At 45.1% G+C, this 20093-nt stretch overlaps 1 protein-coding gene across 2 annotated transcripts in view; it reads left to right on the forward strand.

The window, feature by feature from the left end:
• MINDY4 (MINDY lysine 48 deubiquitinase 4) overlaps nt 1–20093 on the forward strand; it is a 99867-nt gene that overhangs the window by 22813 nt on the left and 56961 nt on the right. For both annotated transcript variants that reach the window (XM_077490667.1, XM_077490668.1), the window contains exons 4-7: nt 2654–2918; nt 8217–8581; nt 10746–10804; nt 18326–18435. In XM_077490667.1, coding sequence (XP_077346793.1) covers nt 2654–2918; nt 8217–8581; nt 10746–10804; nt 18326–18435 — 799 coding nt within the window. The remainder of the gene's footprint in view (nt 1–2653; nt 2919–8216; nt 8582–10745; nt 10805–18325; nt 18436–20093) is intronic.

The raw sequence follows: 20093 nt of genomic DNA on the forward strand, positions 1-20093 counted from the left end.
ACTAACAGTCCCGGGTCCCAATCTGACAGTGTTTCCCCTATTTTAGGGTCAGAGGTCAATATAAAGAGTCCAACGGGTGACATAATACCACCCAAACCCTCAGTTATAATCCCCGACTGAGACCTAACATTCAACAATAAAGAGTCAAATCCACACATACATGTATTAAACAGTTCTGATTCAGCCGACCCAAGTGAGTATGTCTATAGAAGTATGCTAGGATAGTAAACCAGAGTCAATGTGGAAAGTTCAGAGGGAGGCATATTACCGCACAACCACAGATAACCTCCAAAAGGAGCCTGGCATCCCACAGTGAGGGGGCCAGACCAAAAAAAAAAAGGGCGGGAGGGGGAGTCTCCATCATATTAACCAGATTGACCCACTTAACGTAATGTAGCAGGTCAAGGGTGTACAGTTATGTCTGGCAACATGGGGACACAAAGCAGCCCCCTAAGTTACTCACGGTGAGCGTCCCTGGATACCGAACGCCATCTCCCTCCTGACCGTTGGTGATCTCGGGAATGAGAACTTGGCGGTGGAAAGGCACCGGACCTGTTACCGGACCTGCCAATCTGACGAGGGAGGGGTTGCAGCCAATCTGGGATTTTAATCGGTTTCCGCATCCATGAGCTGAAAAAAAGCTGAAAGGTCCGACGGCACCTGGAGCAAGAATACGGCTGAATCTTTCCGAAACGTAACTGACAGGGGGTAACCCCATCGATGGGTATAGCCGCGCTGTTTCGCCATATCCAGCAGGGGGCGAAGTAGTGCTCTGCGCTTCAGTGTGGCCCTGGAGATGTCTGTCAAAATCTGTGCGCCTTCCAGCTCCACTTCACCATACTCCCAGGCGCGTCGCAGTATGAGTTCTTTCTGTACATAACGGTGGAAGCAGCACACATCTCGCGGCCTCGCTGAATCTGCAGCTCTCGGCCTCCAGGTTCTGTGAACTCTATCTAGTTCAAAGGTCATCTCAGGATCGGCCCCTATGGTGCGAAAGATTCCTGTCACTACCTCCCCCAGTTTTTCTGCAACAGGGGACTCCGGGATACCGCGAAGCCGCACATTAGACCGACGGCTTCGGTCCTCATAATCTTCCATGCGGAGCTGTAAATTAACCGCAGCGTCACAGTATTGATCCCTCGATTGCTCCAGGGCTAGTACTCGGCACTCCAAGGAGGAGACCGAGGCTTCTCCTGCAAGCACCCGCTCCATCAGGCTCGACACCTCCCCTCTCACCTCCTGGATATCCCTACAGTGTGTCTCCTCGAGGCGGCTTATCAGCGCCTCTATATCAGTCCTCGTAGGTAGCGCCTGCAGGAGAGCCCTGATATCTTGATTAATGTCTGCTGATGTAGAAGCATCGGGGCTTCCCGCAGACATCTCATCACCGAGTGGTCCCAAGTGTTTTAAGTAGATGCCGGGTTGAGAAGCAGAGCCGTTGGTGCTAGTTAAAGAGGGATTCCACCAAAAAAAAAAAATATTAAAAGCCAGCAGCTATAAATACTACAGCTGCTGACTTTTAATAAATGGACACTCACCTGTCCCGGGTTCCAGCGATGCCGGCAGCCGAGGCCGATCGATCGCTCGGCCCTCAGCTGCTGCCGCCACCATTCTAGGTGAGGGAATCAGGAAGTGAAGCGAATCGGCTTCACTTCCCGGTTCCCTACTGCGCATGCACGAGTCGCGCCGTGCAATAGGAAATCTCCGCGCTGTCACTGAGACCCGTGTGTGTCCCAGCAGACAGCGCGGCAGGGCAGGAAATGACGTAGACTCCCATGGGAGTCTATGCCCGGAAGTGGGTGTAAATACCTGTCTTTGACAGGTATCTCCACCCCCCTCCCCCCTGAAAGGTGCCAATTGTGACACCGGAGGGGGGGAGGGATCCGATCAGCGGAGGTTCCACTTTAGGGTGGAATCCCGCTTTAAGTCCTCTTGGTGCCGGGGTTCTTGTGAAGTGCCACGCGGGAGGTCCCGCAAGGTTGAAGCAGACGCTTCGGAGCTTGTATCTTGTTTTTTTCTCGAAAAATCGGCTAATCTCTCCGGGACTTTTGGTTGCAGGTCCCCCCCGAGTAGCAGCTCTTGTCCTATGCCGTTTAGTCGGCGGCATGGCGGGTTTAGACAGCAGAAAGGCCGGTAGAGGGGATACGAGGCCGGGAGCTCTTCAGTATCACATCTCTACTCCACCATGTCTAGGCCACGCCCCCCAGATGAAAAATCTTTGTACATTCACTGAATGAAAGAATTTTTTTGAAATTTTCACTTCATTTCTAAACAAAAACCACATACTCTGTCTGAAAATTCCTTTGACCAAGAAGTTTTCTTACTATTATTTTCAAATTTTCCCGTCACTGTGGTTGAAAATGAACGTCAATTTGACCCACTGTTTTTTTTTTTTTTTTTTTTTTTTTTTTTTTTTTTAAGGTTATTAACCGGTTAATCGAAACAATAATCGACCAACTAATCGATTATGAAAGTAACCGTTAGTTGCAGCCCTAAATATAAATAAAAGCATGCAAAAACAAAGGAATTCATATAATGAATACTATCAGTACCCCACTCAGATATCGGAATACGTTTTTTTTGTTTTGTTTTTTGGCAATAGTGATTATTTACTGTTATTTTCTGAACAATTTATGGTCCTCTTAACACACAGGGTTGAGGACAGCTCAGCATCATCACAGAAACATGTATATCTGAGAACATCACGGGATGGAAGTAAAAAAACAGACGGTAGCATGAAAAGTAGCAGCTTCTCTTTGGAGGATGAATTGAAGAATACAAAGGAAAATAATTGGGAGACCACAAAGATTTCATACACTCTAAATGAACCAAAAAGTTCAGCACCTGAGAATGGGAGGCCGAAATCAAGCAAGATTGTCCGGGGGATGATGTCTGGTCCCATCTCCAGCTTTCAGGAGGTATGAGATTATTGCATATAAGTAATTCACCAATAAATCTGAGTCCCCGAGTGTCAGAGTTACATTGCCGTCAATCGTATTGTCAACAAAACGGCCAGGGAGGTGCGGAGGTTTATTCCCATAGCGCCATTTATAAAGGTCCCTTCGGAAATGGGCTTTGGGCGGCCAGTGCACCCAGGAATGGTTGTGAACTGAGCCGTCATTAGACACAATGGGGGTTATTTACGAAAATGGCAAATCCACTTTACACTGCAAGTGCACTTGGAAGTGTAGTCGCTGTAATTCTAAGGCCGCGTACACACGCGGGGACTGTTCGCTCAACTTTGTCCGCTGAACAGTGTTTCAGCGGACAGTCCGCTCGTGTGTGGGCTTCAGCGGACAGTTTCAGCGGACAGTCTGACGAACAAAGTTTTTCGGAAATTCCGTAAAACTGTCCGCTGAAACTTGGTTTGAGCGGACAGTCCGCCCGTGTGTAGGCTTGTTCGTCAAACTAAGTTCCGCGCATGCTCAGAAAGGATTTACACGGCGAAGGTTGCATTGCAGTGTATAGGACGTCGTATTTCTAGTCCCGTCGTACGTGCCGTTCACATCATCACGCAAGTTTCAGCGGACTGTTCGTTCGTCGTGTGTGGCCAAGTCCGTCCATGCTAATTTTGAGCGGACTGTCCGCTCAAACTGTTTGACGAACAAAGTTGAGCGAACAGTCCCCGCGTGTGTACGCGGCCTAAGGGGTCGATCTGAAATGAGTGGAGGCTCTGCTGATTTTATCATCCAATCATGTGCAAGCTAAAATGCTGTTTTTTATTTTCCTTGCATGTCCCCCTTCAGATTTACAGCGACTGCACTTCCAAGTGCACTTGCAGTGTAAAGTGCATTTGCCTTTAGTAAATAACCCCCAGTATATAGAGCTGATCCGAGTGGCTCTGTACCATGTGATTGCTGTGATGACCAATCACAGCGATCACAAATGTAAGCAGTGTAGTGTTTATTTTGAAGAGCCCATCTTTCTCCTTACAACAGCAGGACATAATTAATAAAAGATCAAGCTTTTATTTTATCTTATTTTATTTTATAAGCTTTTATACCACACCCACCTAACTGTCCCCGAGCCACCCCCATCAACTCATTCTCTGCAGCTATTACCTTTTGTACCACCACCCCCTCCCTTTAGAATGTAAGCTCTATGAGCCGGGCCCTCCTGTACCTTTTTATATTCTACTGTAATTGTGTTGCCCCCCCCTATACATTGTAAAGTGCTGCGTAAACTGTTGGCGCTATATAAATTGTGTATAATAATCAAGCATTGGTTCCCGGGCACAAGCAGCAGATTCAGGGTAGGAGGGCATTTGATTGTGGAGTTTTTATTTTTATTTTTTGCCCCGTTCACTCGCCCCACTCTCTCTCATATAACTCAGCTTCATCCAGTCTCTTGTGGCCTGTATATTAACCCCTCATTTCCCTTATCCTGCACATCTGAACATTAACCTCTTCATCTCCATCTTCCGCTGTATGTGACTTGTACATTAACCCCTTCACCGTCTCCTACCTATGGTACTACTGTATCTAGTTCACCGTTTACCAAGCTCCATGTTTATTGGAAAGAAGTATGAGCAACAGGATTTTTCTTGGTACCAACAAGGGCATTACGACAAATAAAAAGTTTAGAAACCTTTCATTTTTATTATGCGTGTTGGCATAAATAAATTCTTAAAGGGACACCATAAATATAAATGCCCTCTTTTTTTAGGCTGCACTATAATCACAATAATGATGCCAACTTGCACCAGAATGATGTTGATGTGTGATGAGAGCAAACATGTAGTCAGCCAATCTGGACATGTTTCGAGGATTCCAAATGCAATCAGGAAGGCGTTAGGCACACACAGGTGTAAGACCAGTGATGGTGAACCTTGGCACCCCAGATGTTTTGGAACTACATTTCCCATGATGCTCATGCACTCTGCAGTGTAGTTGAGCATCATGGGAAATGTAGTTCCAAAACATCTGGGGTGCCAAGGTTCGCCATCACTGTGCTAGACCAATCCCCACCAGACGAGCTTTGGAGCAGATTTATAAGCCATATGGTACTTGAAAAGGGGGGTGTGGGTGGCAGGTTGGACACTATTAGGCACCAGTTGATAAATCCACAGGTGACATATCGAAAAATATATCGATTTAGACAACCAGATTGTTCCAGAAATTTGCAAGTACATGCCTAAGCCCTTGTACACACGGTCGGAGAATCCGTCAGAATGTGTCCTATCGGACCGTGTTGTCGGATAATCCGACTGTGTGTGGTATGCTGTGACTGTTTCCGTCGGAATATCTGTCGGACCAAATTTTCCAACTTGCTGGAAATATTTTCCAACAAACTGGTCCGATCGGACATACTCCGATCATGTGTAGAGAATTCCGATCGGACAAAGTGCCACGCATGCTCAGATCAAATTCCTACATCAAAGCTATTGGCTACTAGCCTGAACGTAGTCCCGTCGTAACAAAATAACGTCATCACGTTCTGAACGATCGGATTTTCCTACAACTTCCTCCGACCGTGTGTATGCAACAGTTTCGGACACAAGCCGTCGGACAAAATCCGTCAGACAAAATCCAACGGATTTGGTTGGCAGAATGTCCGACCGTGTGTACAAGGGCTTAAAGTGGTTGTAAACCCTTACAAACCACTTTGACCTACAGGTAAGCCTAGATTAAGGCTTACCTGTAGGTCCAAGCAATATCTCCTAAACCTATATGGTTTAGGAGATATTTGCCCGAAAACGGGCACCGCTGTCTACGGCGCATGCGCCGTAGACAGCGGCGCGCAGGCGCACTGAGCGCGGCATTCTCAGCGGCGGAGCTGCCGCGCGTGTCGGCTCCCATGCGCGGGAGTGATGTCATCGCGGCTTCGCCGAATGACAGCGGCGGAGCTGCGAGACCCCACCAATAAGATGGATGCGGCGGACTACAGGGGACAGCGGTGACATCGCTGGCTCCTGTGTCAGGTAAGTGACACATAATGGGCTACAATGTGATGCCTAGTAGTCCATTATGCTTTGCCTTTGCAGGGAATGAAAGAGGAAGTAAACTTATCAGGGTTTACTTCCTCTTTAAAGGTGCAGTTGCATCTGGTCAAGTAAGGTAAACTTAATAGATAGCTCAATAAGGGGATCAAACACAATGGTCCATTGTCACAACAGGGACTGTAATCAGGAGGTGTATCCTGATTGGGGGTGCCATCAGAGAATTGCCCACCGCCGCAAATGTTTCCTCATCGCCAAATACCTTGGGGTGTCTATTTTCAAAAAAGGGGTAATTTTCAAGGGTTTTCATATTAAATAGTAATAATAATAAAAAAATATATATATATTTTACGCATGGTAAAATAAGTATTGAACACATTACCATTTTTCTAGGTAAGTATATTTCGAAAGGTGCTATTGACATGAAACTTTCACCACATGTTGGTAACAACCCATGCAATCCATACATGCACATTTCTGCACATTTCTGAAATCAGTTCAGAAATGAAGTTCTGTGTAAATAAAATGAAATGACACAGGGAAAAATTATCGCACACACTAACTAACTAACATGTATTTAATACTTCCTACAAAATCCTTTGTTGGGAATGACGGCTTCAAGACGACCTCCTGTATGGAGAAACTAGTCACATGCGTTGCTCGGGTGTGATTTTGGCTCATTCTTCCACACAAATAGTCTTTATATCTTGAAGGTTCCGTGGGCCTCTTCTATGAACTCTGATCTTTAGTTCTTTCCATAGATTTTCTATTGGATTCAAGTCAGGTGATTGGCTGGGCCATTCTAGCTTTATGTTCTTTCTTTGAAACCAATGGAGAGTTTCCTTGGCTTTGTGTTGGGGATCATTGTCTTGCTTTTATGCTTTTTATTAAGAATGTCTTGGTAAAATTTTCCATTCATCCATCCTTTAATGATATAAAGTTTGCCAGTACCGTATGCTGATAAACAGCCCCCCACCATGATGTTCCCACCTCCAAACCTCACTGTTAGTATGGGGGGTGTCTTTGGGGTGATGTGCGTTTTTTGACCTCCAAACATGGTGTGTATTATGGCATCCAAAGAGTTGAACTTTTATATCTCATCTGACCAGACTATATTCTCCCGGTATTTCAAAGCATTGTCTAAATATTATACAGCAAACTTTAGCCACTTTGCGACGCACGCTCGCAAATATGCAGCCTCTCGGCGTCCGGGCCTTGGCACGGAGCAGTCGCATATTTGCATGCAACGCTCCCCGCCACAGTGACCAGCAGCTCACACAAACGGAGCTCGGGACTTTTCCGACCACGTGACCCCCGCGACAGCTGATCATGGCCATAACCCCCGCCTTGCATCCCGGCATAGCAAACCCCCATTAAGGGCCGATGGCAGCTGGCACCAAGGGATTAAATGAGCTTCAACGTGCTTTTTCTTCAGCAATAAAGCCTTGCGTGGTGAGCGTGCACACAGGCCATGGTGGGGTGAGTGTATTACTTATTGTTTTCTTTGAAACAATTGTACCTGCTAATTCCAGGTCTTTCCGAAGCTCTCTACAAGTGGCTCTTGGACAACTCTTCTGATAATTCTTTTCAGTCCTCTGTCAGAAATCTTGTGAGGAGCGCCTGGTCATGGCCGATTTATGGTGAAATTATGTTCTTTCCACTTCTGTATTATGGCCCCAACAGTGCTCACTGGAACATCAGAAGTTTAGAAATCCTTCTGTAACCAATGTCATCAATATAATAAGGTTGCAAAGGTCTTGAGAGAGCTTTTTGCTTTTACCCATCATGAGATGTTTCTTGTGTGACACCTTAGTAATGAGACACCTTTTGATAGGCCATCAGTTGAGACTGAACAGTAGGATTGCTTTCTAATTACCGATAGATTTTAGCTGGTGTCTTGGCTTTCCATGCTTTTTTTTGTGAAATATGTGTGTATAATTTTTAATTTTTTTTTCTTTAGTTACTGAAGAAGGAAAATAAATTTTCGGCATAATTCTGCTCATTCATAACAATAAAGTATTACCTTTTTTTTTTTTTAAGCCCGTGTTCAAGCTTTTTTCAGTCAAGGCACCCTTTAGAATCATGCACAATCCCAGGGCACACCAGTCTGAGGGCTCATTTACACCAGGAGGTGCATCTGAGCGCACGCATTTTCTTTTTTTTTTTTTTGCTGTGGCACCCCAGTTGAGAAGCGTTGCCTTAGGTAATGCAGATACTGAGCATTCAGAAGGTCATCTTTCTTTCTTTCTTTCTTTCTTTCTTTCTTTCTTTCTTTTAGGACTTGCTGAAAAAACGATCGCAGAGACGACCATCTGCAACTTCTCCTTCATCGCAAACAAAAAACAATCCCCAGAAAAATGAGATGGTTATTGGGAAGACGGAAGAGCCACTGAGCGGTGGTGCTTCCAACCCAGCGCTGCAACAGGGGAAAGAATTCTCTGCTAAACTGCTGGGCTCCGCTCCATCTAGGAACCCGGCTGGGAGCTCCGCCACTAAGCAGGACAAGCACCTCAGAAATGGACCAGACACTGCAGACAGCACCAGAGATGCTTATAATTACTTCAAATTAAAGCTTGCTTTAGAAGCAGAGCAAGAGAAGCTGCAAAGGCCACAAAGAAAGAGTGAACCCTCCTCCTCAAAAAGGTCAGTCTACAACATTTAGACGATCGTTTCATGCAGAACAAGTGGTGAAGCCTAGTTGAAGTTTCACACCATTTTATCTCCACACTTTATGATTTGTGACTGGTATGTTCTTCAAAATGTATTAACTTAACTGTATTATAACTTTCTCTAAGGCCCCTTTCACACTGGGGCGGTGTGGGCGTCGGCGGTAAAGCGCCGCTATTTTTAGCGGCGCTTTACCGCCGTTTTATTGGCAGTATGTGGCCACTAGTGGGGCAGTTTTAACCCCCACTAGCAGCCGAAAAAGGGTTAAAACCGCCCACAAAGCGCGGTATAGCTGCGCTGCCCCATTGATTTCAATGGGTAGGAGTGGTGAATTACACTGCTCCTTCACCTCACCGCTCCAAAGATGCGGCTAGCAGGACTTTTTTCACCGTCCTGCCAGCGCACCGCTCCAGTGTGGAAGCCCTCCGGCTTTCACACTTGAGTGAAAGGGGCCGGTTTTTTTCAGGCGCTACACAGGCGCTATTTTTAGCGCTGTAGCGCCTGAAAACTGCCCCAGTGTGAAAGGTGCCTAAATGAAAATGCAGCTTCCTGCTCTCTCCCCCTTCTATGCTTTGTGTTTGCAGAGCTGAGTAATAGCCACACCCCGGCATTGCCGGTGTCCTCACACAGACTTGTATTTTAGAAGAGGTTAGCACAAGGTCTTTCTGACTAGATACTATGTATCGCCTGGTTAGAGCTTGTAGGATGAAGGAGATCCACTTTATTTATGATAGTTAAAAAAAAAAAAAGTATTATTAACCACTTCAGCCCCCTTAATGACCAGAGCATTTTTTTGCGATACAGCACTGCGTCGCTTTAACTGACAATTGCGCGGTCGTGTGACACTGTACCCAAACTAAATTGATGCCTTTTTTTCCCCACAAATAGAGCTTTCTTTTGGTGGTATTTGATCACCTTTTGCGTTTTTTTGTTTGTTTATAGCACAAAAAAAAGTGTTTTTTTTTTTCTAAATTGTCAATCTTTTTTTTGTTTATAACAACAAAAAGAGAGTGACAATTTAGAAAAAAAAAACTTGTTTTGTAGCAGGAAAAAAAAAAAATTCCCACATATTTTTTATATATATATATATATATATATATATATATATATATATATATATATATATATATATATATAATTAAAGAACTTTATTCATCAGTTTAGACCAATATATATTATTCTTCTACATATTTTTGGTAAAAAAATAAATAAAAAAAATTGCAATAGGCGTATATTGATTGGCTTCCACAAAAGTTATCGCATCTACAAACTACGGATCGATTTAGGGACCTTTCATTTTTTTATTGTTTTTACTGGTAACGGCGGCGATCTGCGAATTTTAGCAGGATTGCGGCGGACAAATCTGACCTCAAATGACAGTTTTTGGGGACCAGTGAAATTAAATCATTGATGAGTGTTATAAAAATGCACTAATCAATCAATGTAAAAATGACACTGATAGGGAAGGGGTTAAGTGTTTTCCCTCAGCGTGTTCTAAATGTAGGTGTGGGGGGGGGGGGGGTGCTTTACTGGATCATGACAGAGATCACTGGGAGCAGAAGAACAGGAAAATACCTTGTTTACATAGGCAGGTAGGCAGTCCCCCGCTCTGCCTCTCCTCGCCACGATCGTGGTCCACCGGTGGACATCAAGTCTGCGGGACCCGTGGACACACTCCTGTGGCGCACGGTGGGCCCTCTATTCTGCTTTTACGAACTGAGGTACAGGTATGGAAATTTGCGCAGGAGAGCCATTTCGGCGATGTATATCGGCCTGAGATGGTCGGCAAGTGGTTAATATTATTTATTATTATTCAGGATTTATGTAGGGCCGACAGTTTGCGCAGCGATTTGCAACAGTATGGCAGACAGTACAGTTACAATACAAATCCATACAGGAAGAATCAGAGGGCCCTGCTGTTAGAGCTCACAATCTAGGATCTAGGAGAAAGTATTGTCTAATCATTTTATAAAACCCAAATGTTCTCTCATTTGTACCAATAAAGTCGGTAGAAGCCTTATATAGACATTGTCACTGCAAGTTACCATCCTGAGCTGTGCTGTGCTTGTGTTCTGTGATCATTTTCTAGTGTAATATATTATCACGGTGATAACAGTCGCCCTTACTGCTCTACTTTCAGGAAGACGACACGATCTGGCATGAATGACAAAGGAAGCTATATGGATGATATCAAGCTAGGTAAACTCAAGTCCATTGCATACTCAAGTGTCCACCTTGCTGTATAAGGCCAAGGGCTTTCACACTGGAGTGGTGCGCTGGCAGGATGGTAAAAAAAAGTCCTGCTAGCAGCATTTTGGAGCAGTGTGTATACCACTCCTCCACCGCTCCTGCCCATTGAAATCAATGGGGGCAGCGCGGCTATACCGTCAGCAAAGCCCTGCTGCAGCAGGGCTTTTCCGGTGGTTTTAACCCTTTTTCGGCCGCTAGCAGGGGTTAAAAGCACCCCGCTAGTGGCTGAATACCCCCGCAAATACGACAGTAAAGTGCCATTAAAATAGCAGCGCTTTACCGCTGCCAACAACCCGGTGTGAAAGGGGCCTAAGGCCTTATAGGCTGAAACGCGTCAACTGACTTCTCTTTTTGGGGTCATCTGCCAACGCTTGCTTTTTTTTTTTTTTTTTGTGGTTGGAGTGAGGAACCCCATTCTATTTAAAACTAAGAAAATAAGATTTAGCCTAGACTTAGTTATAATAATGTCCATACTATATGAGTATTATTAATATTATATAAGTGATCTGTGTATTACCTTCCCACTATTTCAGGTATAGCAGAGGGGGGGGGTCTGCACTATGGACTGATCAGGCTGCACTGCATTGCACAGTGTTGTCATTCTAACATGTTTTCAGGGACTAGGGAAATGTGGAGTGGAGTCCTGAGATAACTTACTAGAGAGGAGCTCAGCAATTAGACAAAAAAAAATTTGTTCGTTTTTTTTCGTTTCATTTGTTTATTTTTGCTTTTTTCGGAAATTCAAAAATTTGGAATTTGGATTTTCGAATTTTTGGAATTTGAAAATTCAGAAATTCGAAAATCCAAAAAAAAGAACAAATTAATAATACATAATAAAAAGGTATTGGTATTATTATTATTATTGTTATTTATTATTATTAGATCATTACGTTCCATTCTTTAAGATACGGCATTCGTTATTTCAGGTAATTTGCAACTTTGGATAAATTCATACTCGTTATGTTCACCAGCCAAATTTGAAAGGAAATTCCAATACCTCTAATTTAATAGTTTTATTAGGGGTACACTGAATGGGTTTTTTGATGTCGAAACCGATACCAAAAATGAAAAATACACAAGGCCGAAAACCAATACCGAAAATGACCGATACTGAAACTTATTTTATAAAAAAATATTTTTATACAGGAGATGGTCAGTGACTGGGGACATGGCAGAGGAGATGGTCAGAGACTGGGGACATGGCAGAGTAGATGGTCAGAGACTGGGGACATGGCAGAGTAGATGGTCAGAGACTGGGGACATGGCAGAGTAGATGGTCAGAGACTGGGGACATGGCAGAGTAGATGGTCAGAGACTGGGGACATGGCAGAGTAGATGGTCAGAGACTGGGGACATGGCAGAGGAGATGGTCAGAGACTGGGGACATGGCAGAGGAGATGGTCAGAGACTGCAGATATACTAGAGGAGATGGTCAGACTGGGGACATGGCAGAGGAGATGGTCAGAGACTGCAGATATACTACAGGAGATGGTCAGACTGGGGACATGGTACAGGAGATGGTCAGAGACTGCAGACATACTACAGGAGATGGTCAGACTGGGGACATGGCAGAGGAGATGGTCAGAGACTGCGGACATGACAGAGGAGATGGTCAGAGACTGGGGACATGGCAGAGGAGATGGTCAGAGACTGGGGACATGGCAGAGGAGATGGTCAGAGACTGGGGACATGGCAGAGGAGATGGTCAGAGACTGGGGACATGGCAGAGGAGATGGTCAGAGACTGGGGACATGGCAGAGGAGATGGTCAGAGACTGGGGACATGGCAGAAGAGATGGTCAGAGACTGGGGACATGGCAGAGGAGATGGTCAGAGACTGGGGACATGGCAGAGGAGATGGTCAGAGACTGGGGACATGGCAGAGGAGATGGTCAGAGACTGGGGACATGGCAGAGGAGAGGGTCAGAGACTGGGGACATGGCAGAGGAGAGGGTCAGAAACTAGGGAAATGGTAGAGGAGATGGTCAGAGACTGCAGATATACTACAGGAGATGGTCAGACTGGGGACATGGTACAGGAGATGATCAGAGATGGTACAGGAGATGGTCAGAGACTGGGGAAATGGTAGAGGAGATGGTCAGAGACTGCAGACATGATACAAGAGATCAACGAAGCCTCACCAGTGCCCATCAGATGCAGCCAGTATCCCCAGTAGTGCAGTAGTTAACGAATTTGTTAAAATTCTTTAAAAAAATAATTTGGAACTAAACTAATTGCAAATGTCTGTCAGCAATGTGACCATCTTTGATAATTCAGCGAGCAGACTAGAGGTAGTTGGCTCTCACCCTGTGCACCCAAAAAGTTTATTCTGTTCAGCCAGTATAAGGAGAATGATAAATCTGCCCTGAAAGATAGGAACAATAAAGCACAATCGCTGCACAGCAATACTATGCCAGATGAAGAAAACTAAGGGTATAAGCTGCAACAGATATACAACCTGAATTTTGATTTGGTATCGGCCTTTCACAGCCCTCTGTACTGCAGAGCTCAAACTGCAGAGAAGGAAGAAGCAGCACAAAGGAGCTGATAGGTGGAGAGAGCAAAGTGACATAGAAATGAGCTCATCAATCTGCTGCTTCTCTTTACATCCCCCAGTAACAGGCTGGGGAGGTACAATTCCTGAACTGCAGCAAAATCGGGTCCCCTACCCTGCCAGACATACCTTTGCTACGTGGCAGAATTGTGTAACTGAAGCATGCAAAGGAACTCCACTGGGAATTGTAAATGAAAGTCCTTGAGAAGTCCTTCAGGTGAATAAAACACACTCCGTGCTCCCACACCAGTGCACAGGTCCGAGGCTTACCGAAAAAAGGTGTGACCCTCAAAGCGGGAAATCTTCTAGTACCACGTACACACGATCGGAATTATGGTTGGAAAAAGCGCTGATGGTTTTCTCGACAGAATTCTGCTCAAGCTGTCTTGCCTACACACGGTCACACCAAATTCCAACCGCTGAGAACGCGGTGAAGTACAATACTACGACAAGCCGAGAAAAAAAAAAATAAGTTCAATGCTTCCGAGCATGCGTTGAATTGTTTCCGAGCATGCGTAGGAATTTTGTGTGTCGGAATTGCTACAGACGGTCGGAATTTCCGATATAAACTTTTTCCTTCGAAAAAAAATTAGAACATGCTCTCAATCTTTTGCTGGCGGGAATTCGGCCAGCTAAATTCCAACGGAGCCTACACACGGCCGCATTTTCCGATGACAAGCTCTCATCGGTCTTTTGCTGGCCGAAATTCCGTTCATGTGTACATGCGGCATAACACTTGAACGTGATCAAATCCCGGAAATGTGATGTCGCCACTCCACCGTTTATATCGGCAGCCACTCTGGGAAATGTGCATGGAACATTGAGAACGCTCCACATAGTGTAGCATCAGTGGTATCCAATATTAAATAAAAACAATACTATTCACACATATAAAAACATAAGCAGTGCGAATCAAAATCCCCACAGGAATATTCAGATCACTTCCAGATATCGTAATGTGTGACGTCACTGTATACAGATTATTTCATTTACAATTCACGGTGGAATTCCTTTGCTTGTGTGGACATTCCACTATAGACACATACCGGACCGATTATTCGTTTTGTTTTTGGTTTATGAACGCTGCACTTGCATTTGGGTTTATTTGGTATTACCATTTTGTATCTAATGGTGTGCTAGCTGCTGGTTTAACGATTTTGCCCTTTTTAGCACAATTTTTTATTTTTATTTTACCCGATTGCCGCCCACGTAACATCAATGATGGGTGAAGCTACCGGCATCATTCAGATATTGTCTTTTAGAGCCAGCGATTCCCTACACCATAAGCATGATCATAGCGGCTGTTCAGGATTGGAGTGGATGACACCCCGCGCGCGCCCTCTGGTTCTTTTACCGGCTCACCCCTGCCATCGGCGAACCGGAGAGGGAACTGACCAGCCCCAGATGCTGACCAGATGGTCCCCAGAGTCTCTATGATCATTCGGAGGCTGGGCGCGATATTATGACATCACACCCGGCCTCTGTATTTAAAAAAATGTGCAGCCTCGGCTGGGAAGCTGAGATCAATTTATGTATTTATATATTTATTATTATTATTATTATTTATTATTTTTTTATTTTTTTTTATTTCGGGCTTCCCAGCCTAGAGGTGAGATGTGGGGACCTACTGACCCCAGATCTCACTGTAAAGAGGACCTGTCAAGCACTAATCCTATTACAATGGATGTTTACATTCCTTGTAATAGGAATAAAAATGATCAAAAAAAAAGAAAGTGTCACCATAGAAAAATAAATGTAAAATTAACAATAAATTATTATTATTTTTTTTTTTTTTTAAGCGCCTCTGTCCCCGCGTTCTCGCTCGCAGAAGCGAATGCATATGTAAGTCACGCCCACATATGTAAACAGCGTTAAAACCACACATGTGAGGTAGCGCCATTGAACATTAGAATAATAGCAATAATTCTAGCACTAGACCTCCTCTGTAACTCAAAACAGGCAACCTGTAAAATTTTTTAAAGCACCACCTACGGAGATTTTTAAGTACCGAAGTTTGGCGCCATTCCACGAGCGTGTGCAATTTTAAAGTGTGACATGTTAGGTATCTATTTACCGTATTTATCGGCGTATAACACGCACCCCAAGTTTAGGAGGGAATTTTAAGGAAAAAAACTTTTAGGAGGGAAGTTTAAGGGAAAAAAAAACATACATTTAAATGCCCATCAATGCAGCTTTATCAGTGTCCATTGCGGCCTTGTCCCCAGTGCGGCCTTGTCCCCAGTGCGGCCTTGTCCCCAGTGCGGCCTTGTCCCCAGTGCGGCCTTGTCCCCAGTGCGGCCTTGTCCCCAGTGCGGCCTTGTCCCCAGTGCGGCCTTGCCCCCAGTGCGGCCTTGCCCCCAGTGTGGCCTTGCCCCCAGTGTGGCCTTGCCCCCAGTGTGGCCTTGCCCCCAGTGTGGCCTTGCCCCCAGTGTGGCCTTGCCCCCAGTGTGGCCTTGCCCCCAGTGTGGCCTTGCCTCCAGTGCGGCCTTGTCTCCAGTGCGGCCTTGTCTCCAGTGCGGCCTTGTCTCCAGTGCGGCCTTGTCTCCAGTGCGGCCTTGTCTCCAGTGCGGCCTTGTCTCCAGTGCGGCCTTGTCTCCAGTGCGGCCTTGTCTCCAGTGCGGCCTTGTCTCCAGTGCGGCCTTGTCTCCAGTGCGGCCTTGCCCCCAGTGCGGCCTTGTCTCCAGTGCGGCCTTGTCCCCAGTGCAGCCTTGCCAGTGCAGCCTTGCCCCCAGTGTCCATCGCCTTTCTGAATTAAAAATTAGCGCCGCCGAGACTCGCCGGAGCAGAGCGAACGCCGCCAAGATTGCAGGGACTGGGCAGAGCCGAGATACACATAGCCGAGTGTACTCGGCTCCGCTCACAGTCACACCCAGTCGCGCACTATGATGGGCATAACACAGGTCCAATGGCAGGAATGGGCGTGACTGTGAGCGAAGCCGAGTACACTCGGCTATGTGTATCTCAGCGGCAATCGCTCCGATCCGCTCATAGTCAGCGGAGATCGGCGGGGGATCGGTGGGATTGGCGTATAACACGCACCCACGATTTTCCCCTGATTTTAAGGGGAAAAAAGTGCGTGTTATACGCTGATAAATACGCTTGGCATAACATCATCTTTCACATTCTACAAAAAAATTTACTGTGTGTGTGTGTGTGTGTGTGTGTGTGTTTTTTTTTTTTTTTTTTTTTATGCGTTTGAAAAATTGCTGTGCAAATACAGTGCAAGATAAAAAGTTGCAATGACCGCCATCTTATTCTCTAGGGTCTTTGCTAAAAAAAAAACATATATAATGTTTGCGGGTACTGTGTAATTTTCTAGCAAAAAATTATGATTTTTACATGTGAGAGACAAGAGAGAAATGTCAAAATTGGCCTGGGTGGCAAGGGGTTAAACTGAAGCGGTTTGCCTGAAATCTCATTTTTAAAGATTCCATTTTAAAGTGGAACTTTACCCATAAGAACATGATAAAAAATGAATGTTCTTTAGCAAGGAACATACATTCCACATTAAAAAAATATACTACCAAAATAAGTGTGTGCTGTAAATTGCCTCAGCACTGTACCTGTTAGTTCTTGCCGGAGGCCACCATTTTGCTGAAGCCCAGAGCCCCAGCAGAGCTAAAATCATAAAGCAGAGCTAAAATCATGAATTTACAGATTTAAAAAAATAGTTACATAATTGGAATGCTGGAAATGCAAAGTGTGTCATTTGATTGTGTACACCACACCATCAAATGGTCGGTGTCATAACTGATTACATGTGCAGCACCATGGCAGTTGCAGTTCATACAGAAGCAGCTTCCTTGGCTGTAAAGGACAGGAGGGTTTACTGTATTTATTGGCGTATAACACTCAAATTTTCACAATAAAAATCGGGTGCAAATAGCATGTGCGTGTTATGCGCCAATACTTTAATTTTAGCTGACTAAAGAGGACTGGGGGGGGGGGGGATGGGAGGAGCGCCGTCAGATTACATACAGTGAGAATCTCTTGTCTACTTGGCGGCCTCTGTAATAGGAAAATCCGTCTCCTGGGCCACCATTGGACCACTGTTCTGTCTATCATAGGAGGTTCTCACTGAATGTAATCTGTCGGCGCTCGTCCCGCCCCCCCTCCCTGTCGCCTCTAGGCTGCAGATAGGCATCGATCAGGCTGCACTGATGGTAATGGTGAGGCTGCTGCATTGATGGCAATGGTGAGGTGGCATTTATGTGGACTGATGAGGCTGCATTGATGGCACTTGTGAGGCTGCAGATGGGCATTGATCAGGCTGCATTGATGGCACTTGTGAGGGTGCAGATGGGCATTGATTAGGCTGCATTGATGGCACTTGTGAGGCTGCAGATGGGCATTGATCAGGCTGCATTGATGGCACTTGTGAGGGTGCAGATGGGCATTGATCAGGCTGCATTGATGGCACTTGTGAGGCTGCAGATGGGCATTGATCAGGCTGCATTGATGGCACTTGTGAGGCTGCAGGTGGGCATTGATCAGGCTGCATTGATGGCAATTGCCCTTATTTTGCTTCAAAGTTCCTTATTTAAAATGTAAGTTTTTTTTTTTCCCTGAAACTTCCCTCTTAAAATGAATGTGTTTGTTATATGCCGATTAAATACGGTAATTCTACTTTAAGGCTGTCAGTAGATCAGCCTCTACAAAAACAGCAGTTCCTAAAAATGGAGAGCAACTGAGCATGTGCAGAGCAAGGTGAGACAGTATATTACTGGATTTTAAGCAGTATAGGGACTTTTTATTTATTTTTATTTTAATGTTGTACATGGCTATACCTGCAGAAGAGGCCAGCCTGAAGTTATCATCTAGTAGGACTTAATTTTCTGCTTAAAGTTCCCCTTTAAGAACTATGAATCAGAGTTTTTTTAATTTTTTTTTATTTGCTGTTTTTTTGTCTCTTTTTAGATGATGTTGACGAGGATTTATTGGCAGCCGATACTATAGGGATTCCAGGGGTCATCGCACGGAATAAAGTTCAGGCAGATGGAAGACCTATTGATTTGCAACAAGCTATGGTGAGAATGTTACTAAACAGACACTCGGACCTTAACCACCTGGCACCCACGCTATACCCGAAAGACGGCTGCAGCGCTCAATTGCCGGGAGGGCAATTGTTTGCATCCCCCCTTCGAGCGTCTGCGGACGCGCATCGGGGGAAATCTGTGTCGGCCTTGGACACAGCCAATCACAGATCATGCTAAATGGCCAATCACAGCGGCCATTTAGCACTTGATCGGAGTGTCCAATGAGAGATGATCTCATGTAAACATATGAGATCACCTCTCATTGCCGGTGTTGTGCCATATAGTGTCTGGCCATCATATAGCGTCCGCCCCGTACTGCGCATGTGCAGTATGGGGCGGACGAAGCTTCGGAAAATCTCCAAAGTTGAACGGCGCCTGCGCCGTGAGTGGAGGTGGTGGCCCCACCATCCAAGCGGACATAACGTTGTGAATATTAGAGGGTTCTTCCTCGGCAATTTTCTGAATCTGTCTAGCTGTGTACTGCGCATGCGCAGTACACAGCGGACACTATCGGATGGGGGACCTTATATGACAAGACACCGGCTCTCTCTCCTCACACAGAGACCGCATGTGAGGAGGCAGAGCGACCTGCAGCGTAAGCTGTGAGTGTGTGAACACAAACACACACATGCCCACAGTGCCACCTGTCCCCATTGCCACCTGTCAGTGCTACGTATCAGTGCCACAGATTAGTGTCACGTGTCATCAGTGCTACGTATCATTGTCATCAGTGTCACGTGTCATCAGTGCCACATATTAGTGTCACGTGTCATCAGTGCCATGTATTAGTGCAATCTGTCATCAATGCCATATCAGTGTCACATGTCATTGTCCTGGTGCTCTAGGGCCTTCAAAAGTGTAATAGGTAGTCAAGAAGTTAGATGTGTAATTTATGCTCCTAGAACACCTGACGGTGCTCCCTGCATGTTGGGCCTCTCTATGTGGCCACGCTGTGGAAAATTCGCACACATGGGATATAGAATGTATTTTGGGGCATCATTTGTGGTATATACATGCCATGTGAGAGAAATAACCTATTACAATGATAGTTTTGTGTGGGGGGGGGGGGGGGAAATCTTAATTTTGCAAAGAATTGTGGGAAAAAATGACAATATCAAAAACCTCACCATGCCTCTTACTAAATACCTTGGAATGTCTACTTTCCAAAAAGGGGTCATTTGGGGGGTATTTGTACTTTCCTGGCTTGTTCGGGTCACAAGAAATGAGATCGGCCACCAGTACATCAGATGTGATCAAGATTTGCACCACAGCTTGTAGACTCTCTAACTTTCACAAAGACCAAATAATATCCACTAATTTGGGTTATTTTTACCAAAGATATGTAGCAGTATAAATTGTGGCCAAAATGTATGAAGAAAAATTACTAATTTGCAAAATTTTATCACAGAAACAAAGAAAAATGCATTTTTTTTTTACATTTTTGGTCTTTTTTCATTTATAGCGCAAAAAATAAAAAACCCCAGAGGTGATCAAATACCACCAAAAGAAAGCTCTATTTGTATGAAAAAAGGATAAAAAAATAATTTGGGTACAGTATTACATGACTGAGTAATTGTCATTCAAAGTGTGAGAGCACCGAAAGCTGAAAATTGGTCTGGTCAGGGGTAGGGTTTAAAGAGGAAGTAAAC

This window comes from Lithobates pipiens, unplaced genomic scaffold (genome assembly GCF_037356315.1).
Source record: "Lithobates pipiens isolate NorthernLeopardFrog02 unplaced genomic scaffold, aLitPip1_a1.2 Scaffold_19, whole genome shotgun sequence".
NCBI classification, from domain to species: domain Eukaryota; kingdom Metazoa; phylum Chordata; class Amphibia; order Anura; family Ranidae; genus Lithobates; species Lithobates pipiens.